Here is a 24,964-nt window from a genome sequence, read left to right as displayed (position 1 = left end):
TCTAAATATGTATCTGTTGGACAATCAAAGAAGCTACTTCATTCCTAAGAACCCCAAATCAAAATTCAACATATATATTTTATACTAATACATTTATTAAAGCACTAATTAAATGTTAAATATTAATTTGTCAACATAAGACCATGGGCAAAGACATTATGTAACCTTTGACCATTGGCTACTGTGCTATCATGTCTTGCTGCTAAACCTATCTGGGGGTGTGGGACTGCCTACCCTGTCACTTTCCCCCGCCCATGAAAAATCCATATATTCCATTGTAATCAATTAATTAACAGTGTCTCTGAGCCTAATAAGCAAGGTGACACTCCGTCAGCGCTGTACGTAATAAACTCCTGTGCTTAACCTCTACACGGTGTAAATTTATGTCCTTCACATTAGAACTTCCGTGTGCTCCACAGGGGCTGGCATATCCATATGGTCCTGCTGTGTTTTAGACAACTCTTAATTGGGGAGGGTCTGTGCTGGCTGAGTATGAATAAGATTCCAATCTATGCAAAGAGGGATGGTGTCTTCCTCTGGACACCATATGGATTTATATTAAAATACTGAAATATTGATAGTAAAAAACAAAACAAAACCCTCAGTTCAGTGAAGAGCACTCTAGTAAAATACTGAATGCTTTCTCTTTCACAGTGTAACCATCCATTCCTGTTAATCTCTGATACTGCCTGAATCTGAGGTCTGCGCCCTGCTCTTGCAGGACAACGGACTTGATAATCTAATGGTTTTTTAAAAATTCTTCTATTATTTATTTGCAAGGAGGGATTATAAAATCTAGACTCTTCAGCCAGTTCAGATCTGAATGGCCAGTCCTCCTTAAGTACTATACAGAGTACAGTGCCTCTAGTGCAGCGGTTCTCAAACTTTTGTACTGACCCCTTTCACATAGCAAGCCTCTGAGTGCGACCCCCCCCTTGTAAATTAAAAACTTAATAATACCATTATAAATGCTGGAGGAAAAGTGGGGTTTAGGGTGGAGGCTGACAGCTTGCGACCCCCCAAGTAAGAACCTTGTGACCCCCTGAGGGATCCCGACCCTCAGTTTGAGAACCCCTGCTCTAGTGGAACTGGATGATAATGGCTTTCTCAGCAGATGAGACTCTTGCTGATGCACTGATCTCAGATTGTGGTCCATGGATCTGCTTCTGTTCCAATGGTGAAGCACCTCCAACTTCAAGCAGTAGTAACCTAATGTGTTGTTATTATAATCTCCTGAGGCTTTTCTGGCCAAACAAATCCAAGCACTTTGTCTTGTGCATAGTTCCTGTGTATCTGTCTTTGCTGGGCATCTCTGATGTAAAATCAGTTGCAATCCAATTTGTGGATGAAATGGCAAACACCATGGAGGGCAGAACTAAAGAGCAGAGTAACCTGAAGAGATCTGAGCAGCGAGGGCTGCAGGCAGCAAAGGGAGATCTAATATTAATATGTTCTGCACCAAGGGAGGGGATATAAACAGCACAAATACAATGTAGGGCTGTACTCAAGCAGCTGCACCCATCATATTAATGGGAATCTATTTTCATATTGATCCCTTTACATCTTCTGAATGCTGCCATTCCCTCTAGCCTAGCACTATAGCGGTTGTTGCAGGAAAGGTGAAGGATCAAGATTGCAGGAGGGGAAGTGCTCACAAAAGGATCTTGATTTTTAAGGAGTGCTCCGCCATATGAAAATGCGTTAGACCCACCGGGCTATATGGCTGAGAGCAGCACCTATGGGTGGCTAAATCCCTACTTATTCTAAACTAGTGCTCCTTGGAAAGCATTTCCTTCTGAAGGATACAGAAGATTAGTTCCTTCTTTGTGAACAATGAAGAAGTTAGCCTGTGGCTGGGGATGCACTTTCCTCCTTGGCGCCCCCTTGTGGCTTATTTTGGATACCCCTAAACCTGGCCCTGGACTAGGAAATGTAGCCTCTCTCCTCCTGCTTCAGTGGCAACACTGCTGAAATGACTGACTGTATCACTGGATGAGACAGATCGGCCACCAGCCAGCAATCTATAACTCAGCTGCATCTGGGTGTATGATGGATGTATTAACACACTGGGTAAGAAGGAAATGCAGCTTGAGCTTTCTGTCCATAAATGCCATAATCTTGATGTGTGCATTTCACTTTAGACTATGTAGTTCCGTGTGCCACTGGACAATTAACCTAATGGAAACATATTGTAATGCTCAGTAGCCAGGCATTTCCTGTGTCAATAAACTTAAACAGGTATTTCCTGTGGGGCTGGGTCCAGTGTTTAAACTTAGATAACCTTGGATGTTTCTCAGGTATGGTGAGTATGAACTTGGCTGGGTCAATGCCTAGAGATCTTTCAGATGAATTTCAGAGAAGGGTTAAGAAACCGTATAGGTATTCTGTCAAATCAATCATACGTATGGTGCTGTATGTCCTGAATAGTGCAAGAATGTATGGGATAATGGAAGAAGGTTATCTACTGTCTGTAAAAATGGAAGAGTACAGGGTGGTGACAGATGATAGGGAAATGATTTATGACTGATTCCATATAAAACTTATTTGTGTGGAACTGGAAAGTCCCAGTTATTGCATGATGCAGGAGACAAATCTGGTTCAAATCTGGTTCTGGTGCTGCTGCTTTTCATTTGGGCTCAGGGATCGCCTTCCCTTTCACAACACCATCTGTAATGAACAGATTCACTCTCTTTCTGAAATAAAGCACAATGGACAAGCCATCACCGATTTAGTTGAAAGGAGTACTAGCTCTGCCTCTCGCATAGCTGAGCAAGAGGAAGCTCTCCTAAGAGCAGCTGGAGAAGTAAAAGTATTGTCTCCAGAAACCTCTTGAGAAAGGAACACCTCTCTTACTACAGTGCAAGATAAAAGAGAGGTAATGTGGCAGTTAAACTTGGCTTTGCACAGTAGGCTCATAAATGCCTCACCCAAGTTGTTTGACATAGGCCTGAGTAGTGTTGGTTCTTCCCTGGCAAGTTTTAATCACAAAATAATAATCTTCTGCACTCCCAGGTTTCATCTGGGGATAGCAAAGCCCTTTACCAGGGAACCCCCGGGAAATATGTAGGTATTCAGCCCATTTCACAGATGGGTAAGCTGAGTTCCATAGAGATTAAGAACCAGACATTTTCCTTTAGACGGAGCTGCAAGTGCTTATCGCTTCTGAAAATCATGATCTAACAAACTTGCTCAAGGTCACAGTGAGTCAGTGACAGGGCTGGGAATAGAACTGAGCAGTTTTCACTCCCTGTCCCTTGTACTTGACCCACTAGACCCCACTCCTTCCCTAGTTCACTTACAATTATGAATATTGCGTCACTTTCCAAGTACAGTCAGATTCACATGTCTTTGAAGGTAAACACCAATGCTTTTTTTTAAAAAAAATCCTACACTGTTTAGGGACCTATGTGAGTAACATGAAGTTCATGAAGATTTCCAACAGATAATCCAGATGGCTAGCTACATCTCTAGAAGAAACGTTGGCTCGGTCTTTCTCATCCTTATCTGCTGCATCCAGGGTTCAGGTTTCCCTGTGTGGCCCACTGCAGCTCACGCTGTTGCACCTAAGAAAGCAGTGCTGCTTTATTTTAGATTGGTATGAAGTTGTCAGCTGTTGCAAAAGGAAGGGAAAATGATGTGCAGATATTATATGTTAAAACATATTTATTGCTGATTTCTAAAATGGCATATCGTTTCTATTACTGATTTGGGATGCAGACCTTTTTCTGTAACCTTTGCACTTTACTTTTAAACAAAATCACAGGCCAGAGAAGGGAGCTCATCAGCCAAATAAGAAATGGAAAGGCCTGGATGGATGCATGTGTCCGCTTTCTGCAAAGCAGAAACTCTCAGATTTGTGCTAACTGATGCGCTTTGTTTTCCGTCTTTAGATATCGATGACTGTGACGCTCGTTCTCATTGCTGTCAGCAGGACTGTTACAATTATCCTGGCGGCTATGAATGTGTTTGCTATGCTGGATACAGGCTCAACACCGATGGTTGTGGGTGTGATGGTAAGCAGCAATGCCTAGCTGGACTGCGGTAGGTGAAAGAGGAAAGACATTGGCTCAGCCCCTTTGCATTACAGTATTGTGTTAGTGACAGCTACAGGCATGGCTGTGTTGGTCCTTCCACTAGTCCTGTTATGCCTGGTTTTACAATTACATTGAACTTATTATAAATGTTAAGTCAGATTTAAAGGCTTATTTTTGGTGATTTCTCTTAAGTTTTTTAGTTTGACGAAAGAAGCAAAGAAACACGCAAGCAAGACAGAGATTAGCTCAAGATAGTAGCAGCTAAAGAGCACAGTTTGGATCCAACCCAGAATTTCCCAAAGTTGAAGAGAGTTGGTTTGGTCCCATCTCTTCTAACGATTCATGGAAATGTCATTTTGTATTGCATGTAATTTTGGCTTTGGAGGGACCCACGCAAATGCCAATCTGTTTACAAAAATATAGCTAGGAAGATAATGACTAATGCAAGCTCTGAAGTGAGGTGACATGAAATACTTCCATATGGCCCCAAACAGCTGGCCATTTCTTCTAATTATTTCTCCCAGCGAATGTCAGTTTTTCCATCAGTTCTGTTCTGAGTAGCTCATTTAGCCAGTCAGAATATAATAAGTGGGTGGGATTTTGGGTTTCCATTCCCCGATGATAATCTGTTTTGTCACTAGCATAGCTATCCAGCCCCATTTGATGTTATTAGCTGGAAGATTAAGTTAATCCAACTGGCCCAGCATACATAGGCTGATTCTTAAAACTGGGGAAACTTATTTTCAAATATCTGTGGTTCACTTGCTTGTGTGATCTTTGTTTAATGTAAAAGAAATGTTGGTAGGTTTGCATGGCTGAACAGGACAGAAAATGAGACAAAGTTTGTTTATCCAGAGATATTGGTAGGATAAATTAAAAACTTCAAATGGGAAGGAGAAATGATTCTAATCCATTCTGCGACGTGGTGAAAAGAGTTCTGGAACCTGAAGGCTTCTATCAGACCTGCAGCGTCCCTCGGCCCAACATTGATGTAATTTTAGAAAGTCAGGCAGAAACAGTAATACTTGTTAGTCTCTGAATACTCTGTATGCCTTGGAGTCCCTGACCTATGCTGGACACTTCTCTTATCTGCATATGTATATATAGTCCCATGTATATATTTTTAGATGTGGATGAGTGCTCCTCAAATAACGGTGAGTGTGAACACACATGCCAGAACCTGGTGGGGTCCTTCCAGTGCAGCTGCCAGATTGGATACAAACTGGATGAAGACCGGAGGAGCTGTATTCGTAAGAGACATCTTTTTGTGTGTGTGTATGATTTCCTGTTGAAGATATTTATGTATAAAATCTTCAACAGGAAACAATATCAAGTGAAAACAAGGGTTTCATTTATATATACCCTTTTCCTTCCCTTACACAGTTTTCATTTGGTGTCATTTCCTTGTGCAACTTTGTGTATAATCCAATCATTTTCACTGTAGAGAGGCCAGATCTGAGATCTCCAGAGCAGTCTATGGGGGGTTTTGATGTACATCTTTTGAGGAATGGAAGGCTTGAGTCTCAATCCTCCAGGCTGCTTTGAAAGTATGCTGGGTGGCAGAGCAATGATTTATTAAACCCTTTCTGAACCTTTGCTGGCTTCTTCACAGCTCCATTATTGACACAAACTGCTACTATGAACTGTATTATCATAACTGTATGGAAAACCTCTGCAGCTTACAACAACACAGACAGAACAATTTCCCTGCTTGCACAGAGACTTTGCTCCTGGCAGGGTTGAGATTTTCCAAACAGTCTAGGGGCATTAGGCATACATCTTCCATTAAGCTTGTTCTAGGATGCAGCGGGTTTTCTGATGAATTATGATGATGCAGTTCAAGGGAGCAGTTGAAGCACAGTGGAGAAGCCAGGAAAGGCTGGGAAACAGGCAAACAAACATAGCTGTGCTGTGTCCCCTAGCATGTGCTCTCGTTTTAAATTGTAACCAGTTTTCACTTCAGCTTCTGAAAGGCATATTTGGATTGGAAATGTCAAGGTAGCTCTGTCGTACTTAGGTTATAAAAACAAAAATAACAAACAAGATAAGAGTCCCTTTGCGGCAGCTTGAGACGGCTTGTGGACCTAGGCCTTGAGGACCTAGCTTGTGTGACAGAACAGTTTCCTGGAAAATCAGATCTCTCTGTAAATATAAAATATAAGCCTTTCAAGTACATTTTTTTTTTTTGGAGGCAGTCAGATACTCACATGATGGGAATGGTATAAAATTCTAGATTGAGAGAAATAAAAGAATGTGGGGGAAGGAAAGAGACAGGGAACGAATCACAGTCCCCAAAGTGGCCAGGGACAGTTGTATGGGTCACTGGAGTAGACTCTATAAAACGCTAAATCAGTACAGAACCACTGACTCTGTCAGATCTTGTTCTCTTTTCCCGCTTTTTATTGCACATTTTTCTGCTCTTTGCTAATCTCTTGTTCATCTCTCTTTTCACTCATCTTTGAATCTCTCCTCTTTGGATTGGTGATTTGGATGGAAACGTTTGATCTTTCCCCATGGATTTTTCCAGCTCTGGATGACCCCATGGAAGCCCTGGATGGCCAGCGCCCCATCATACGCCCTATTCCTCACGTCGCCATCCTGCGCGATGAGTTCACCCAGCTCTTCGATGAGGAGTATGAGGAGGAGGAGGAAGAGGTGGAAGCAAGAGGAGAGCACACGCTTTCGGAAAAATTTGGTGGGCATTTTGTAGCAAGGGCATGTGGAAAATTCTCTGGTGTCTTTAGCAGTAGCAACACATTTGGAGCAAACGTACATGTCCAAATTTGCACAAGCAGCTCAGTGCACCCACAGAGCTTGTCATGTACGAAGCCTGCATTACGGCACAGGTTGCGGGGGCTGTCATCCATTGAGCACACGCAGGTTGGGTAGCTGAGCACTCAGCTACAGGTTCCGCATGCAAGTAGTGGCTTGCGGATGGAAAAGTGGTGCCCCTCCGTTTTACAGACACCCTCAGTTGTATTATGCAAACTTGAGCATTCACAGTTGTAAACCAGGGCTCACAACTTGTCTCTTAAGGTCTTAACCTATTTAAAAGCAATATCTTGTCTCGGAGAACTAGTTTGCTGCCAAAACAGAAGAAAATACCACCCCCCACACACACCCTTTCTTCACTTGTGAGTTCGGATTCATATTGTACCTCTCATTAAACACCAAGTGTGAAATCCTGACTCTGTTTAAGTCAACGTGGGTCTTGTCATTGATTTCAACCGAGCCAAGACGTCACCCCAAACATTCCAGGGTCTTGCTGCTTATGACATGAACTGTCACAACGGGCAAACCATTTCCAGACTCTTATGCATTCCCCACATGTCCCAGACACACCACTGCTCTACACATTACTGGTGCGTTTGCTGGAGATTCAGTGTTCCTGAGTGGTATGGGTTTGGCTGCCCAGCTCAACCCTTCAGCTCGATGAAGCAGCTTTTGGAAAGCCCACTCATCTGCAGCTTCTTTTTCTTCCAGTCTGCTTGGAGGACACCTTTGGTCATGACTGCAGCCTGACATGTGATGATTGCAGAAATGGTGGAACGTGCAATGAGAACCAGACTGGTTGTGACTGTCCGGAGGGCTGGAGTGGAGTCATATGCAATCAGAGTGAGTTAAGTTGGAGAAGGGCAGGACAAGAGGGGTAAGCAAAGGGCAGGCTGGTTTTATAGTGTTTGTGTTCCTTCCAAAAGCCAGTCAAAAAGAAGAGTGAGGTGAGCACAACCCCCCAGCTGGTCTAAATAGCACTAACAACCCCGGCTTTTCTTTGCCCCATTGCCTGCATTTGCAATGTTTGTGTTGGCACAGCATGGTTGTAGTCACCAGACAAAATCCCTAATAAAGTTCTCTACCTCTCGTTACCATATAGATCCCAGAGGGTATGAATCTATAGTTCAAACCTGCAAATGTTTGTATTTAGTGTTGGATCTGAGCTTAGCTCTCAGACTGTGCACACAAACCTATTGGCAGTGAATTAGACATATTACATTCTTTAAGACTAAGAAACTATTTAAGGCACTAATGGGAGTCGTCCTAATTCCTCCTTCCAACTGAACTTCTGGCTTCAAAGCTGTTGGCAGTTTAAATGAAGGAATATTTTCCCCTGGGGCCTCTTTCCATTTAAACATTATTGGCATTTGATGCCCATTTCAGAGAAAGGGCTGCAGTTAGCTGATATTTGCAATTTCAGTTTGAATTTGATGCCCAAAATCTTGCTTGTCCAACCAGTACTTTCTGGAGTCCTTATTTTGCTTTTTAAATATTGGGAACTGTATTTGCAATGAGTTGAAAGGGAAAGGCAAGGTTCCCTACCCCCTGGCTGGGTTCGTGCTTGTAAATATTAATGGAACTCCATGGCCTGAGGCAAATCTATTTTTTAAGTAAGTAACTTTAGGAAAAATTAACGGTGTGTATTTCAGAAGAGAGTACATAAAAATGAATACATATATTGCCTAAATGGTAATGAAATTGGCATCTGGGTTTCAGGATTTATTTTCTAAAAAAATATTTTGGCATGTACCTTTCAGCAAATAAATGCAAAGCTGAAAAAGTTTGTTTTCCAGGTGTTTTCCATAGTATAGGATATAATGACAGGTGGGGTTGTTGTAGAAAAGAGGAGAAGAAAACATCAGAGGCTTGAATAAGTATCTAAACTGAACCGTATCTCCAAATTTTGTTCAGCTTTCTCTAAATTTCTGTACACTGTGAGGTTTTTATCCATTGAGGTTTTTGGCTCATTCTTACTGCTACCATCATTAATGATGTACACAGAGCTATAGAAGGCAAGATTCCAATCCTGAAGAGTTTACAGTCTAATTCAGACAAATACAATACATAGGATAACAGGCCAAATGCAAGAAGGAAAAAAGAACATAGTCGGCAGTGAGGTCTTAGTCAGAAGGTTGAGTATTAGCTGGCACCAGAGATCAGAAGCACCAGTTGAGAGTACACCTTATCTGCTCGTCCTCTGATTTTCCTATGGCCCTGCACCAGCACTAGGATGCATTGGAGTAGAGAGGTGCAGAGCAGGCATGCGAATAGTCCCACTGCACTGTATTGGTTTCAGACATCCCCATGTCCCTTTCTCTGCTTCATTGTCATCCATTTGAATTACTACAATGTCAGGACGTGCTTGCTGCAAGTCAAGCAGGGAAAGGTCTCACTGAGTTTGCTGGAAACCCTTTGGGCTGAGTGTCAGACCTTATTGTAATTAATCTGTCAATCTAGGGCAGTGGTTCTCAAACTGTGGTCCATGGACCAGCAGTGGTTCGCCAGCTTCATTCAGGTGGTCCACAGATATTTCCCTCTAAGGTACACACCTGGGCGGCTGCACATGACAAAATGAAGGGCCACCCACCTAATTAGTGGAGCCGCACAGGTGTGGCTCCACTAATTAGGTGCCTGGACTCTGGAGAAGATGCACATGTAAGGTGAGGTGGTGGCCTTGGGGGGAACAGAGGGAGTAGGTGGGAGGGAGCAATGGGGTGAGAAGAGGGGGTGGGGGGAATTTGGGACCTGCAGGGCTGCGACGGCCAGAGAAAGAGACGACTTTCCCCAGTTCCAGGGCTGTGGTTGCTGGGGAGACCCCCCTCCTTCCCAGCCCCAGCTTGGGGGCTGCTGTGGCGGGGGAGAGAGGGCGCATCCGTCACGTTAGAAAGGTTAAGACTACTACTATTAAAATGAGTCGTGTGCTTTTATTTATAGAACAAAAAAAGTTTATTATTAAGGGTTTTTTTTTATATAGCTAATGGTACAAACAACATTTGGAAAGATGTGGTCCGCCAAGACCCTCCGCAATTTTCAAGTGGTCCGCAGAAAAAAAAAGTTTGAGAGCCTCTGATCTAGGGCAATACAAATCAACAAATAGCTGTGACAGTACAATCGCCTTTCTGACCTCTGTCTCTCTGTCCCCTCACAGCCTGTCCCGAAGGCACCTTTGGGAGGAACTGCAGCTTCACCTGCCACTGTAAGAATGGAGGCACGTGTGATCCAGTGACTGGGAAGTGCCGCTGCCCACCTGGGGTCAGTGGAGAACTGTGTGAGGATGGTATGGTCAAGTTCCCAATCTCCTGCTTCATGCAGTAATGAGACTCCCCCTTTTCGCTCCCCTTAGCCCAGTGACATCATGGTGAGGGAGGTGCTTCTGTGCGGGAAGGCTTCATTCTAAGCAGTTAGACAGCAGGCTGATAGAAACACTGGGCCACCCTGTGCTCCTGGTTCTGTAACTGAAGGCACAGTCTGGCCGCACTCCCTGTGCCACGCACATTGTGAGTAATGTTTCATGCACAGATTAAGCAGTTTGGGAGCTGGGGTGGGCAGAGCAGAAAGTGTCAGCACAGGACAGCGGACCAGGACCTCCCGAGCATCAATTTCAGCTCTGACACTGACTCTTTCAGTGACCTCAGGCAAGTCATTTAACCTTTCCACCTCAGCTTCCCCATTTGTAAAATGGGCAATCAGTATCTCTGTGCCCTCACCAATGTGTTGTGATGATTAGTTAATGCTAATAAAGTACTGGAAAAAGGAAAGAATGATATCAGTGCAATACATGTGGAGGAAGGACAGAGGGATCTGTGCATAGGATAGGTGCAGTCTCTCTGCTATTCTGGGCCCTGAATTCTTGCACAAGGTGCTGGGGGTTGTACCTTCCTAATTGTCTTGCTCTCCTCTTTTTACTGTAGAATGTGTTTTAATGAAATTGGGGACAGAGCAAGAGGAAAACAATATTTCTTAACTGCTTACAAACTCCATTCCCAGAGCTAACAGGATAGTTCATTTGCTATTTGAATTGATACTTTATAGTGGAGTGTTTGCTCTAGTGATAAATGGAGATCATAGCTAAGTGTGATGCCCAGGGGTTCACTGTCCACTTGTGGTTCTGTTAAAACTTAGAAGCACTTTACATAGGATGTGCTCTATTGTTCAGTTTATATTCTTTAATCTGTTACCTGACACCTGTATTTTAAGGGCACCTGGCATCTTTTAACCCTTTGCTTGGAACATCACTGTGTGTGAGACTCTGACACATCCCTAGATTCCATCTCACTTGCTGGGTCATGTAGTCTTGTGTTTAAAGAGACTTTTTTTTCCATATGAAAAGGGTGATTGAAAAACCCACTTGCCAGGAATCAGTGTTCTAGGTAACGCCCAAATTCCTGCCCCAAGCACCTTGCAGCCCGAGTTTAGCAGATCAGTGACGTCCTCCTTGAGACACAGGGAGCAGTAATGGGCACTGCCTCTTAGCAGATGATTGTCTTGGGGAAAGTTCAGTGGAAGGCAGCCAAAAAAAAAGAAAAAAAAAAGAAAAAAGGTTCCAAGTCATAAGAAGTAGAAGTGGTGTGGAAAGGTGTCATGGTTGTCGCTGAAGTGGAGGTAGACACTGGAGACATTTGAGAATAGTCGCTTCCCATCTTCTTGCACAAAAGGGATCAGTTGAACTGGGGTAGATATTGATTTATTTTTCACCCCGAAGGGTTAAAATCATGGAGATATTAATCTAAAAACGTGAAAACAAGGAGGCAGTAAGAAATTCCATCAAAATGACTTCATTCAAGTGGTTAGGAGCAGACGGAATCCATTGCTGGAGAAGGCAATTGAAGCAGAGTATATCTGAGTTTGAGACACACCCAGACGTTTTTCCTTAGGAAGGAGGCAGCTGAGGGGCACAGTGAAAAAGCAGGAAGGTGGGGTTAAGATAAACAATAAAGAGCTGGCGAATTGGGCCAGACAGCCTTCCTTCTTCCTAAACTGTATGATGTTGTTATCAGATGGGAGAAGGCTTGTGCTACCTGTACCTCTGATGGTGGGAGTGTTCTGCGGATGCAGTGTATTTGGCATATGCTTCTAATATTAAATTCTTCAGCATTAATAAAAACCTGGCAACTGTTCTATTCCTTTAACAGTTCAAATATGATTGTCAGTTTTCCCAGGGGGTGGCTTAGTGGTCTAAGTGTCAGGTCTGAAAAAGCTAGACTTCCTGGAACTGCATGTTTGGCTGCCAGCAGGATTGACTCAGCCCTTTGTCCTTCCAATGTGGAAACAATGGTGCTGGGTGCACTGGGGAGTATCTTGGATGCATAAAGGGAGGAAGTACCATGTGATTTGCTGGGTGAGGTTCTGTTTGATCTAGGGGGTCATCAGAAATCACAGGACATTTGTTTCCCACTGGCCTTTATTTCTAACCTGGTGCTTCCCATCTGGTACCCTGGATGCGGCTGCATTTCAGTGCTTCTGTGCATTTCTGGTTGTAAAGCACTTTGGGAGCCTTTGCACTGAAAGGTGTCCCGGAGCTGACAATGGTAATTTGGTGTTTTCTAGTTGTTTGTAGAGGTCTGTCTGTAGAATGGGTTTGTCATCATCCTGTAGCATAGGATGTGTCACACTAGATCAAATCACTCTCTATCAAGTCCAGTATCCCGTCTGTGGTATTTGCTGATTCCTGATGCTTCAGAGAGAGTCCCAACACTCCATAATGCATCTAACCTAATAAACAGCCCTGTACATGAGGTGAGAGATGCAAAACCTTTCTGATCCCCGCAGCCATTGGATAATGCCCAGAAGCATATGATTTGATTACCCCCTTACTGATATCTTATCTCACAGAGAGGCAGACATTATTCTTCATGACAGAATGATCCATTCCTTCTTTCACATCCAGGTGCCCTGTAGGACTGTGATAATTTGTTACCCTATACAGGCAGTGATTTTGCAATGGGGGTGTTCTTGCCAAGTTCCATTATCAGCACCCACTTTGAAAGTGACGTGACACTCCTGTGCTGGGTGTTCTTACCGGAGTACGTTTTCCTCTTTCTAGGCTGCCCTAAAGGATTCTTTGGGAAACAATGCAGGAAGAAATGCAACTGTGCCAACAGAGGTCGGTGCCATCGAATTTACGGGGCCTGTTTGTGTGACCCTGGACTTTACGGACGATACTGCCATTTAGGTGAGTCTGGCCAGCCATAGAAGGGTTGGCTGACTGCTGGTGTGCCCCCTGGTGTCGTGTAGGTAGCTTTCCTTTTCCATGCCATCGTCTGCTTCTTCTCATGACTTGGCCCTTCAGCCAGGTCACATTTTAGTCCCCAACCATTCCAGGGTAACAATGTCCTTACCCCATCTCTGGGTCCCATGATCCTCATATCCTTCTCTCAGGGCTTTCAGTTATTCTTATCCTCTTATCAGGGGCCTCATGCAGACTCCTTGCTGCTGCCTGCCTGGACTTCTTCCTCTTTCTTTTTCAGGCCATTTCCCCACAACCTCTCTAGCTTCACTCTTTCTCAAGGCTGGAACTAGCAGGGCTCTCCTCTGGAATCCCCCAACAAAATCCCTAACTAAAAGTACAACAAACACACCCAACTTCTTCCCTTCTCGGGCTTGACCTTTCATCCCTCTCTGTTTCGCAGTTGAATGCCTCCCGGGGCTCTCTCCTCGGAAGTCCAGATCCTGCCCTTTTATCAGGGCTCACCACTGCAGCTTGCTCCACCCTGATGGCTGCTCCTTGTCTCTCTCGGTATCCTGCCAGACTTCTGTACTTCAGGGAGAATCCCCCAGGCCAGCTATCCCCCTGGGCCTCCTCCTTGACCCTGCCAGTCTCTCCACTCTCTACAGCCAACAACGGACTGAAACATTCTCTTCCTGCAGCCCCCTTCTAATCTGGTCTTCCTTCCTTTATAGTCATCACCTAGCTTGGCTTCATCTGTAGTTAGGCCTGGTTCCCACCCTCTAGGTGCAGCCAGGTGAGTTAGTTAGCCTCTCAGGCCCACATTAACTTTTTCAAAACCAGGATGAACCCTTTCTAACACCGTTACCTTCTAACACTGTCAGACAGATCTTTCTAAGAGTTCCCTTCGGGCAGGGTCTTTGGAGGGTGATAACGATGCTATTGGTTGTCCTCTGCTGTTTGGTTTCCCAAAGCACTTAATGATGCTTTCCCAACACATCTAGCCTGCCCGAAGTGGGCCTATGGGCCTGGGTGCTCTGAAGAATGCCTGTGTGTGCAGCAGAATACCCAGGAGTGTGACAAGAAGGATGGCTCCTGCAGATGCAAACCTGGTTATCATGGCAAAAGGTGTCAGACAAGTGAGTGGTCAGGTGACATGGGCTGTTTAGGGGAGTATTTCCCTGGGGTTTCCTTTTTTCCCCCCACTCATTAATTTTACTGGGAAAACAAAGAACCACTAAGATCCTCCCCAAGGACATCCTGTGAATTAGAACAGGAGCAAGCCCAATTTTCAGCCTTGGTCAGCTAACTTAGGGTGTCTAGTTCCACACACATTGGATGCCGGTGGAAACTCCCTGAACTTGTGTCCACAGTCCAGCTAGGTGTGATATATTAGATCAGTGAGGGGTCTGTTAGCGTTCCACTGCAGGTACCTTGAATCCCTGATACTCAGTTTGGGCAGCGTGTTCTTCCCAGGTCTGTCTGCTAATGCCGAATGCTTTTTCTTTTCAATGTCTGTCATTAACAGAGTGTGACTCTGGCTATTATGGTGGTGGCTGCAAGAACAAATGTAGTTGCCCCTTGGGAGTTTCCTGTGACCATGTGAGCGGAGAGTGTCAGAAAGAGTGTCCCGAGGGTTACCATGGGGAGAACTGCGACCAAGGTAAAAACCGCATGTGGAACTGGGTTGCGGAAGGACAAGTGTTGCACCAGCACAGATTGTGCATGTATCATATTCTACTTTTCAGAAGCTCAGTGAGCTTCGCTGGCAGCTACCTCTGAATGCCGCTGTTCAGCTTGTTATAGTGTATCAAAACCACAGGGGGTGAGGGAGGAGATTTCCCAGGTACTGCAGTAACCAACACGCTCTAAAAACGGAGAGAGAGAATAACTCGGCAGATGGAGTCCAGATATTTTATGCTTTGCAAGGCTGATTCCTCTCGCTATAGCATGACTACAGTGCTTGGGGTCAATATATGTTCCTCTCTATTCTACTGTTCTAAAGGTTACTTGCCTCAAAGGTTACAAAGGCGTTAATGACACACGTAACAATTTTTAAGCACGCTGTAGATACGGGGTAGATTTTTCGCAAGTGCCTACGTGACTTGGAAGCCTAAGTCTCATTGGAAGTACAATATAACTGGCTTCCAAATCAGTGCCAAACTATTTAGAACACCAGTTTTTAATACATCGATATATTTACAGAGGCATTTACAGCACTTTACATTGAGGGTGGCATATTTCATTGTAAAATGCTTATTAGACAAATAAAGGACACAGACTCTGTACAAGGGTTGGTGTGAATGGTTTATTTCTAGGCAGGCAGTTCTTTGAAATGAAGCATTATTAAAGCCGTTCCTGTGTGGCTTCTGGTCTAAATTCTCAAAAGCCACTACTGGTGTCTTTGGGTACTTCCAGTTTTGGATCCCCAGTGTGGGACACTGTAAAGGGACCTGATTTGGCTTCTTTCAGATATTTCAAGTTGGGCATCCACAATCGCAAGTCCCTTTGAAATTGTTGCCTCTATATGTCCGTTCAGTGACTGGGCGCTGTAACGTGGCTAGAGTTTGTCTGTTAGTTCTCCAAGGATGAGCCCTGATTTATTGCCTCTCAAGTTCACTGAAGGGCTTGTGAATTTCAGAAATGAATTGGGACAAAATTCTTCTATGTCCCAACTTCCAGTTCACACATTCCACCTTCTTGTGTACTTCTCCTTGTTAGGCCAAACATCTTTCCAGGGTGCCTGCAGTGTCCTGTGCCAGGTGCTGCCTGTGCAGAGTCTGAACATCTGTAGGGGTCAATTCAAGCTTCCTCTCCCTATAGGAGTGAAGCCAGAAGAAATAAGCTGAAATTGAAATGGCTTTAGATGATAAAAGAACACCCAGGGGCTGTATCAAAGCATTGCAGTTTTTTAAAGTGTGGAGGGAAACATTTTTTAATAATGATTCTTAATCAGAGCAGGAGGAAAAAGCAACACTTTATCCTGCCATTTGGGTGCCTCGGCTTTTGTAGATGAAGATGATATTTAGCAGCGTTTTCTTCTTCTTCCTTTGACATCTGTTCTTTTTCAGGCATTCCATCCCTGGCAGAATGGAGTCAGAGTCTCCTTTCTGCATTTTATTCCATATTAAAGCTTTTTTTGATCTGAAAGAGGAGAAGAAAATCTTATATTTCAGTGGTCTTAAAATTTAACCTGGTGCCCCCATATGATCCTTTTCTCAATGTCCTGCCAGGGCCAGCCTGGCAACTGGAATACATGACTGAACCTCCCGGCTAACTGCGGTGCAGTGCTCAGACTGTACGAGCTCCCTGGCTTTGTTAGTTCATGGCAGAGGTGCATGTTAGATTTTCTTGCAGTGAACTCTCGTAGATTAATGTAAAAAGACAGTAGAAGAACTGTTGCTGTGAGGTGTAAGGGGATGATTAACCAGGAAACATGACTGCAACAGAACTTGGAAAATTGGACTTTGGTCCAGCCTCCAGTTTGGCCCACGGATCAAAAAGCATCATCCCCTTTTGTGTAGCTGTTTTGTTCTTGGCGCATTTAATTATTGTTATTACGTGTTTCTGACATTGCTGCTTATGGGCCAGCCAAGGAAGGGGCCCCATTGTACTAGGCGCTGTTCAAACCCAGAGTGGCAGACAGACCCTGCCCTGAAGAGCTTTGGTCAGAGTAGACAAGACAGACACAGGTAGGGGAAGGGCTATAACACACCAACAGAGTGACCTGTGTGATTGCAGCATGTCACGTGTTCATTCATCAGTTCTTGGTCCATGGGGATGCCGAGGGGAGGAGTGGCCCCCTCTGGGCCCCATTTTTGTCTCCTCTAACCTTAGTGCCAACTTCTTGGATCTGATAGGAAATATCCAAGTGCTGTCGTCTTCAGACATAGAAAGGAAAAAATCCACAGCATAAAAACACTCGCTGCTGCTCAGTGTCCAAATTCTGACTGTGGCTACCAAATGTTAGTGTAATTTAGTAGCATGTGCTTATGCTGAATAACAGCACAGAAAATGTAGCCCATTCATTTTATCAGTGAAGGTGAAAGCCATAGATTTTCACCAAAATATTCCAGTAGAGCAAGTCAAAGGGTTTGCTTTTATATCTATTCTACATTCCTGTGAAAAGCCAATGACAGCAAATAATCTATCTCGATCAGCTTGGGGTCTGTGCCTGCAACCCACGCTCTCTGCTGACATGACTACCCTCTTAGCAACAAGCTCTGTGGCTTAATTTTGTGTTTGAATAATAGTGCTGCAAAAAGCGACGGGGGGAAATAAGAGAGACCCCAGAGGCCCCCCCCACCACTCTTTTGCCTGTCACTTCAACCAACTCAAACGGATTCTTTTTTCTTTGAGGTTCGTGAAAGTGCTTCTCTCCTTTTTTCCCTCCAAAAATGTTTTAATTGTCATATGCTTCCTGGTACTATCCAGGTGTATAAGTGGCTCTGCCAAAATACAGCGAGAAAAGTTGTCTGTGTGAGGTTAATTTAGCTCTGACTGTAGGCAGGAGGTGCTCAAAATCTTGTCAGCCCATTCTTGTCAGTTTTCTAGACCAGAAACTTGGGATAAACCCTGTAGCTGAGCACACCTCAAAACTTTGGGACGGTCGCATCCAAACTTTGTCGCTGGCACCCTTTTGTGGTAAAAGTCTGATATTTGGGTTGCACATCTGTGCTGGACTGCTGAGCCCTGTGAGGATTGTCCAACACTGTCTCAAAGTTAGATTCATGCTTGTTGTCTCCCATCATGGCCAATGTTATGCCCATGGGACTGACCAAATGCTAATGCCACTGATTTTTCTTAGTGATTCTTCCATGCCAATCAGGCATTATTCTCCTGCAGTTCTTGCCCTCTTTCTCTGATATTCTGCCCTCCTTGCCAAATCTACGAGAGTTTCAGGAATCTACCAGAGGAGATGCAGAAAACCTTTGCAAAGTTTGTGCTTCACTACAGGGTTCCTAGCTTCCAATCACCTGGGAAGCAGGGGTCCTTCCTAAGGTCACTGGTGGTCTCAGATCTTCCATATGGCAGAGAACTGTGCTGCCTCTGGAGCCACTGAGCTAGTCCAGAGGTTGGAAATGTCAATCAGGAGATGCTTTTTGAAAGAATAAAGAATGGAGCTAAAGTCCTCAGGGAAGAGTCCTAGGAAATAACACAAATATTTTCATAGAAATAATAGGCTCTTGACTCTTGTTTGGATCTGGAAACTATTAAAGAGCGAAGACAAGCATCTGCCACCCATTAGCAAAGAAGAGAAACATTAGAAAACTCTGCAGTGTTGCTTTAAATCTCTGAACATGTGCGGGGGTTTTTCCCCCTCCATCTTTTGTGAGTGTCAGTGTGTTACAATGCCTGAGTCTTATGAAAGGCTGGGGCACGTGTACAAACACATTCCAAGCCTGGAGCTCTCCTCAGAGATTCAAATAGGATTTAAGGATCTTTAACTTTGAGGCACTCGGTCTATGTGGGACTTAATTACTAAACCAGATCATTCTGCAAAAAAACAAAATCTGGCTTTCCCAAACAAGCCTCGCACAGTGAGCAAAGGAAATGAAAATGTGCGTTCCTCTTGTGCATGATAATTCTCTCGCTCGCTTTGCATTACGTTATCCATTGTCGACAGTGCTGACTCATAAAAATTGGACTCTGTAATGTCTGAGAACTTCGGTCTTCGACTTAGAGGTGTTTTGGTTTTTTTTTGGACTTCGGGTTAGGCAATGGTTTGGGAGAGTCGAGGTTTGACTCATTTGAAAATAGTGTTCTGGCGTGCAAGTGTGTGCACATCTGCCCTCTAGTGGACGGGAGGTCAGATGTGCTGAGGTGTTGAAAGCCACTCCTGTAGCTCAAGGGGTGAGGCATGGAGGGTCTTAGGGCTATTCCTCTTGGCACTTGCATGGGGTTAACTGACGTCAGTGGTGTCTGTTTGTGTCCATTTTACGTGTGACTCAGTATAAGCCTGGGGGCTTCTTGCACGGCATTCGCCTTCCTATCGTATCCTGCAGCGATATCATAATGTTGAATTGAGGCCGTCGCAATCATTTTGATGGCAAGAGACTGATTTGACAAATGAGTGGTTGCGACTTCTCCACATATTGTACAGTTGAGGCAGGAAATCCCTGACCCAAACAGAAATGTCCTCCTTAATTGCTAAGGGAACACAGGAAAAACTAGCCATGTGAACATCCTTCCCGTCCTCCCTTAGTTTACAGTGTTTTTGGTTTTGGGGGGGAATTCTCCTTTAGCTTCCCTGAGCATTAAGATTTAGCCATAGGTAAATTTGACAGACATTTCATTGGTCGGATTACAGAAACAAGATGCCAGAAAATGGGTCAGTTGTGTTTCAGTACAAGGGAACCACTGACATGAGGTCCTCCATGGTTCCAGGCCAGGAAGGAATGTGGGCTGGTTTACAGACAATGCCCAGTCTTGGTGGAAATATACTAAAGGTGCTAAAATCTGGCAGCTCCTGCCTGTGGATGAATGTTTGTGCTCTGGGTGTACCTCTAATAAGGACACTTTGCAGGCAACAAACCATAGGCAGCAGGGGAGGGCGGTTTGGCCTCAAATGGTAGTTACTGAACACATGAGCTTTCCTGTGAAAGGGCAGGTAGCAATAGAGGAGCTCATTTCAAATAGAAAAACTGTGTGGTGCTGTGAAATTTCTGTGCTGCCTCCTTGTCAGGGACATCTCACTGTGGGCCTGGTGGGTAGGGTGAGGTCTGGAGGGGGGAGAAGGGCATGATGGCTAGGGTGAATGACAGCGTGGCCACACGCACACCCCACTAAGACATATTCCCTCTGCAGCATGGAGCGCATCAGCGGCTGTGTCTGGTCCTGTGTTCACGCCACCCTCCCCAGCTCCTCAGCAATATGCAGTGTGGTTATGCTCCTTTCCAGTGGAGGGGGCCATTTCCCCTCTCCACTTCTGATGCACCGGGAAACAGCCATAATGTGACCCCACAGAGTCAGGGAAGAGGTGTCTCTTTTGTGATGACGTGAGGGATCTGAGCTGTGATTGGCTGAAAGTCTTCTCTTGGAAAATGTGTCATAGTGAAGTGTGATTTCTCCTCCATTATTTTAACTGTAGAGTGCCCAGAAGGGAAGTTTGGGGTTAACTGTTTACAATCCTGTTCCTGTGGCAGCTCCCCCTGCGACCGGCTCACTGGGAAGTGCATCTGTTTGCCGGGTAGAACAGGACTTGACTGTGGCCGAGGTGAGAAGGCAAGAGGTGTGGCTGCGGGTGGTGGGGGGAGAGTTAAACTGTCCATTTGGGGGTTTCTTTTTCTTTTGTTAAAGAGGTTTTACAAACCTCCTGCAAATAGATTGTGAGAAAATGTAAAAAAAAAAAAAAAAAAAAAGAAAAGGCAGCATTATTCTTGTGTACAAGACACTGACAATAAAACAAGCTAGTCGAGGTTCATTGTCCAAGCTGAATGACGTGTAACCAAGTGAGGAATGAAAAGTGAATTGGAGTTTCCAGGTGTTGAAATCTAAGGAATTTTTCTTTACAGATGGATATTTTCTTTTTTTTATCATCCTCACCATGTCCCTTTAATGTCTGGAAGACCAGAGATCCCTAAATAAAAAAGTTAGCTACAACAGCTGGAAGATATTAGTCATATTGAAATGTCTTAGTTCTAATAGCTTGACTGAGCAATATAAGACACACATGTACGGCACTTAATAGTTCCCCCCAGCCATTGGAGGGTCTTGCTATCACTTTAAGAAGGATGCTTGACTCAGCTTTAGCACTTCTCAGCTTCTTGGCTCCTTTTTGGAACTAAATGCAAATCTTAGGAATGCTGAGCAAGATCTCTGTCTAGCAACGTGAAGAAACCATCTTGCCTGAATGCTGACCACCTGCTTGAAACATTTTCTTACTGAGGAGCAGGTCAGAACTCACTAATTATAAGATCAAGCAGCAAGAAACACATTGGAAAGTGCTTGGGCTAGCCTAGGTTGCAGAATTATGTGCTTGCATAAAGCAGGCAAGAAAGCAAACCTATCTCAATGCACAGCAAAAGCAAGTGGTTAGCTCTTACAATTTTAGGATGCCATTGTGGGGAGTGCTGAGCACCATCAGTTCCCATTGAACCCAGTGGGAGTGGATGGAAAGCAGCATCATGCAGAAGGCATGCAGGATCAGGCCCTTTTTTAGTGCCTGTAAGCGGCTGGCCTGCTTTACCGTGTGTCCCTCACATAGTTGATGCTGGGCTTCAGGTGCACCAGCTGCCTGCACGCAGTCAGTGCGTTGTGAATGTTCAGCTCCTTACTCAGCAGCTGCTTTGGGATGCCTAGAGACTCCAAGTGCTAGGGAAAACTTGGTTCAGCCTATTCGACCTCAGTAACTCTGGCTGGAATTTTGTGTCACTGTAAATCCCCTGGCACTGGATGAATTGTTCTTTCTGAAGCAGTGGCATTTGAGATTCCCAGCAATGTGGCTTTGATGAAGAACTGGTGGGTTAGGGCTTGTGCACACAAACTGTCATTTTTCATCTAGAATATCAGAAGAAAAACAAGCAAAACAGGTGAAGAAAACAAACAGAGCCTGCTAATGCATGGAACAAGCAAAGTGGATTCAGAAAACCAGCTCAGGAATTAATAGCATTTGCTGTGGGGGAGGCAGCATTGCTGAGTTTGTAGAGACAATGTACCTGATTCCACTCCCGGTATGGAACGGTGCAGCAGAGAGAACGTTTTGGCTGGTAAGGGAAGAAGATTCCAGACAGACAGGAGTAGTGCAGGATGATGGCATTCGTAGAGACTCCGTTGTCATAAAGATAACTGGCCCCAAGAGCTGGGATGCGTGTAGTCTGTCCCCCAGCTCCACACTGAAAGAAAGGAAATTCAGATCACGAGAGCACAAGCCTCACTTAAGTCATAAAGAAACAATAAAATAAACCTGTCTCTTTAGTTCTTTTTAAATGGCTTTGTGGCATGGTTCCCAGGGCTTGCAGGCACCCCAGGGCTGTAATATTTGAAAGAATGCTCTGGAATCAAAGAAACAGATTTCCCAGCTCGTTCCCATTTACATTGACGTTGTTCAAACTCCTGGAAAGATTGCCTGGTGGGCGAAGAAAAGGCTTGTTAAGTTTAACTGTGTGACTTCAGTGCTGCCTTTCTAATGTCATTAGCTTCCCTCCCTTTTCTGGAGTAGGACCCAGGGATCCAGGTAGTAAGGAAAAAAGCTTAATTTAAAGTAAATAACAATAAAACTCCCTGGAGAATGTAAACCGGGCGAATACTCTCTCTGAAAGCATTTGAATGAGGGTGGGGTTCTGTCCAGGAATGTGGGCTGGTGGATGAGAGATGGGGGTCGGGGGGTGGGGGGGAAACAGATTTGAAAACTCGTTAGTGCTTTTTGGGGCATCTTTTGTTCGTGGCATTTGCTTTTCCTGTCCCCAGGCCCTGATGTGAGGAGCAGCAGTAACAGCAAGGGTGAGAAAGGTGTAGAGTGGGCAGCATGGTGGTCTTCAGCCATTTCCTAGTGGACGGGTGTCCGCATTGCGATTGGTACTAATTGCCACCGTATTAGTATTCTCAGCAGAATGGCTTCCATCCCCAGGGGTGGCCTCTCCAAGGCGGGATTGCATGCACTGGCTGCATAGAAGCTTGCCCTCTCCCTGCCCTTACTACACCAGCTCTGTGGAGAAAGGGAGCGTGTTATCCTCCAGGGCTCTGGAGCTGGCGTCTTTCCCCAGCACTAACTGCCTTTTAGAATAATGAGTGGAGATTCCTCTGGCATCCATCTCTGTCTGTGTTTCAGCTTGCCCCGATGGCCGCTGGGGAGTGGGCTGCCAGGAGATCTGCCTGGAGTGTGAGAACGACGCCAGCTGTGACCCGGCCACGGGTGCCTGCCTGTGTCCACCTGGGTACATTGGCAGTCGCTGCCAGGAGGGTAAGTGGGGACATTTAAGGCTGGATTTGTTCCATCTCAGTGAATGCGCGTGGGTGGTGATCACTAGGATTCCTACGGGTGTGGCCTGGACTATCCTACTTATTGATCTGAGCCTGTGGTTATCTGTCACCACTGAGCTAAAGAAGAAACAGCGCTTAGCATTTTACATCCTGGAGTGCCGGGCGTTAGCTGGTGTCCTTGCAGCTCCTACGAGCTACCACGGGTCCCTTTTGTAGGGACTATGTCTACGCTAGGAGGACTATACCAGCGTCGCTGCAGTGCCGTAACCCCATAGTGGAGGTGCAGCCTACAGCAACAGAAGGGATTTTTCTGTTGGTGTAGGAACACCGCCTCCCCAAGTGATGGTAGCTTCCGTCGACAGAGTTGGGGGTGAGGTTGGCATAGCTACGTCAGCCGGGGCTGTGCATTTCTCACACCCCTACCTGCAGGGGTGCTGGAACCATTTTTACAGTGGGGGAGCGGAGAGCCATTGACCCAAAGTGCAAACCCCATATACGATGGAAACCATTTCAAGCTGGGGGTGCAGCAGCACCCTCCTCCACCGCACCCTTAGTTCCAACACCTGTGCCTGACTGATGTCACCATGTTGACCTAAATTTTAAACGTAGCCTACACCTGGGAAACCAAGGTACCAAGAAGTTGTGCAGCTGGCCAAGAGTCACACAGTGAGTCAGTTCCTTGGGCCCAGTGCTCTGCTCAGACAATCCCTCTGTGGTCTGGCAGTGGTATGGAGCTAAAGTCTAGCTGCTTGCAGGTAAGTGGCTTAATCCTCCTCCTTGTCTGATGTACGGAAGGAAGCAGTAATGCCAGAAGGAATGCAGCTCCTCAGGGCAGGTTCCTGGACCTGGTCAGCCCAGGCGGGAGCATCAGGCAAGCAGGGTTTTTAAAGCATGTGGCTGGGCCAATCTTGATGGCCCTGCACTAGAGCCATGCTGGAAATCAGGGTGTGTAACACCACACCTGCCTGTCAAAAATGTAACTACTGCACCGTTTGCAGCAGTTTGCTCTTAATATCTCTCTTCCCTTGCAGTGTGTCCAGCTGGCTGGTTTGGGCCAGGCTGCCAGATGAGATGTAGCTGTGGGAATGATGGGTATTGTCACCCGGTGACAGGGAAATGTAGCTGTGCCCCTGGCTGGACTGGGGATAACTGCAGGAGAGGTACAGTACTCTTCGTGTGCCATGGACACTGTGTGGAGGGCACCTCTCAGTGTATGTTCGCTTTCATGTGTCTCCGTTCTGTCTGTGCAACTGTCTCTCACAGCCCCTCTGCCTACCTGCCCTCCCTCTCCCCGTCCGTGTCCTTTGTGGGGATTCAAGCTGCACAAAGGACCCTGTACAAAATGCAGTGGTACCCTGTGTTACCTTATTTCCTAGTATCAGAGGGATAACCTTGTTCATCTATATCCACAAAAACAACGAGGAGTTGCATCTGAAGAAGTGGGGGTTTTTTACCCACGAAAGCTTAGGCCCAAATAAGCCGTGCCCATTGATGGAAGCCACATGCATGCAGAGGAGAGAAGAAAAGCCCCTTCTCCCCCGTGTCCTTGCCCAGCTGAGCAAAGGGCACTGCCATTCACGGCGTGGTCTCTCCTCTGTTTCAGCCTGTGACGCTGGCCACTGGGGCCCAGATTGTGCTAACACTTGCAACTGCAGCAACAGTGACGGAAGTTGCAATATGAGGACAGGACAGTGCGTTTGTGAAGCCGGCTCTACGGGACTCCGTTGTGATCAGAGTGAGTGTTGTCGGCAGGCTGGTCTAGCCCTTGGGTTCCAGGCTGGAGCGCTCAGCCAAGCTGAACTCTATTAGCTTTTATGGTAGGAAAAGATGCTGGCCTGGCAGCCGTGCTGAGTGAAGCCCTCTGCTTATCCACAACGGTTAAAGCACAGGTAGAAGCAGGGCCAGCTTCCCCCATGATGGCACTTCTGTTGGGGTGGGGCTCGTTCTTTTCCCAGGCCTGGTCTCTTTGCTGATGCGGTAGAACACGAGAGTTACGAACTGACCGGTTAACCACTCCCCTCATTTGGAACCAGAAGTATGTGATCAGGCAGCAGCCGAGACCAAAAGA

At 45.6% G+C, this 24,964-nt stretch overlaps 1 protein-coding gene across 1 annotated transcript in view; it reads left to right on the top strand.

Moving 5' to 3' along the window:
- The window catches only part of MEGF6 (multiple EGF like domains 6), a 246,097-nt gene that overhangs the window by 197,772 nt on the left and 23,361 nt on the right, over nt 1–24,964 (top strand). The window contains exons 11-22 of the mRNA XM_077837239.1: nt 3,891–4,013; nt 5,162–5,284; nt 6,562–6,729; nt 7,518–7,649; nt 9,958–10,086; nt 12,853–12,981; nt 13,980–14,114; nt 14,504–14,638; nt 20,066–20,191; nt 22,745–22,876; nt 23,928–24,056; nt 24,500–24,631. Coding sequence (XP_077693365.1) covers nt 3,891–4,013; nt 5,162–5,284; nt 6,562–6,729; nt 7,518–7,649; nt 9,958–10,086; nt 12,853–12,981; nt 13,980–14,114; nt 14,504–14,638; nt 20,066–20,191; nt 22,745–22,876; nt 23,928–24,056; nt 24,500–24,631 — 1,593 coding nt within the window. The remainder of the gene's footprint in view (nt 1–3,890; nt 4,014–5,161; nt 5,285–6,561; nt 6,730–7,517; nt 7,650–9,957; nt 10,087–12,852; nt 12,982–13,979; nt 14,115–14,503; nt 14,639–20,065; nt 20,192–22,744; nt 22,877–23,927; nt 24,057–24,499; nt 24,632–24,964) is intronic.

The sequence above is a fragment of the Eretmochelys imbricata genome, chromosome 18 (genome assembly GCF_965152235.1).
Source record: "Eretmochelys imbricata isolate rEreImb1 chromosome 18, rEreImb1.hap1, whole genome shotgun sequence".
NCBI lineage: Eukaryota > Metazoa > Chordata > Testudines > Cheloniidae > Eretmochelys > Eretmochelys imbricata.
Note: the sequence above shows the minus strand (reverse complement) of the source record. Positions and strands in the feature narration are given on the sequence as shown.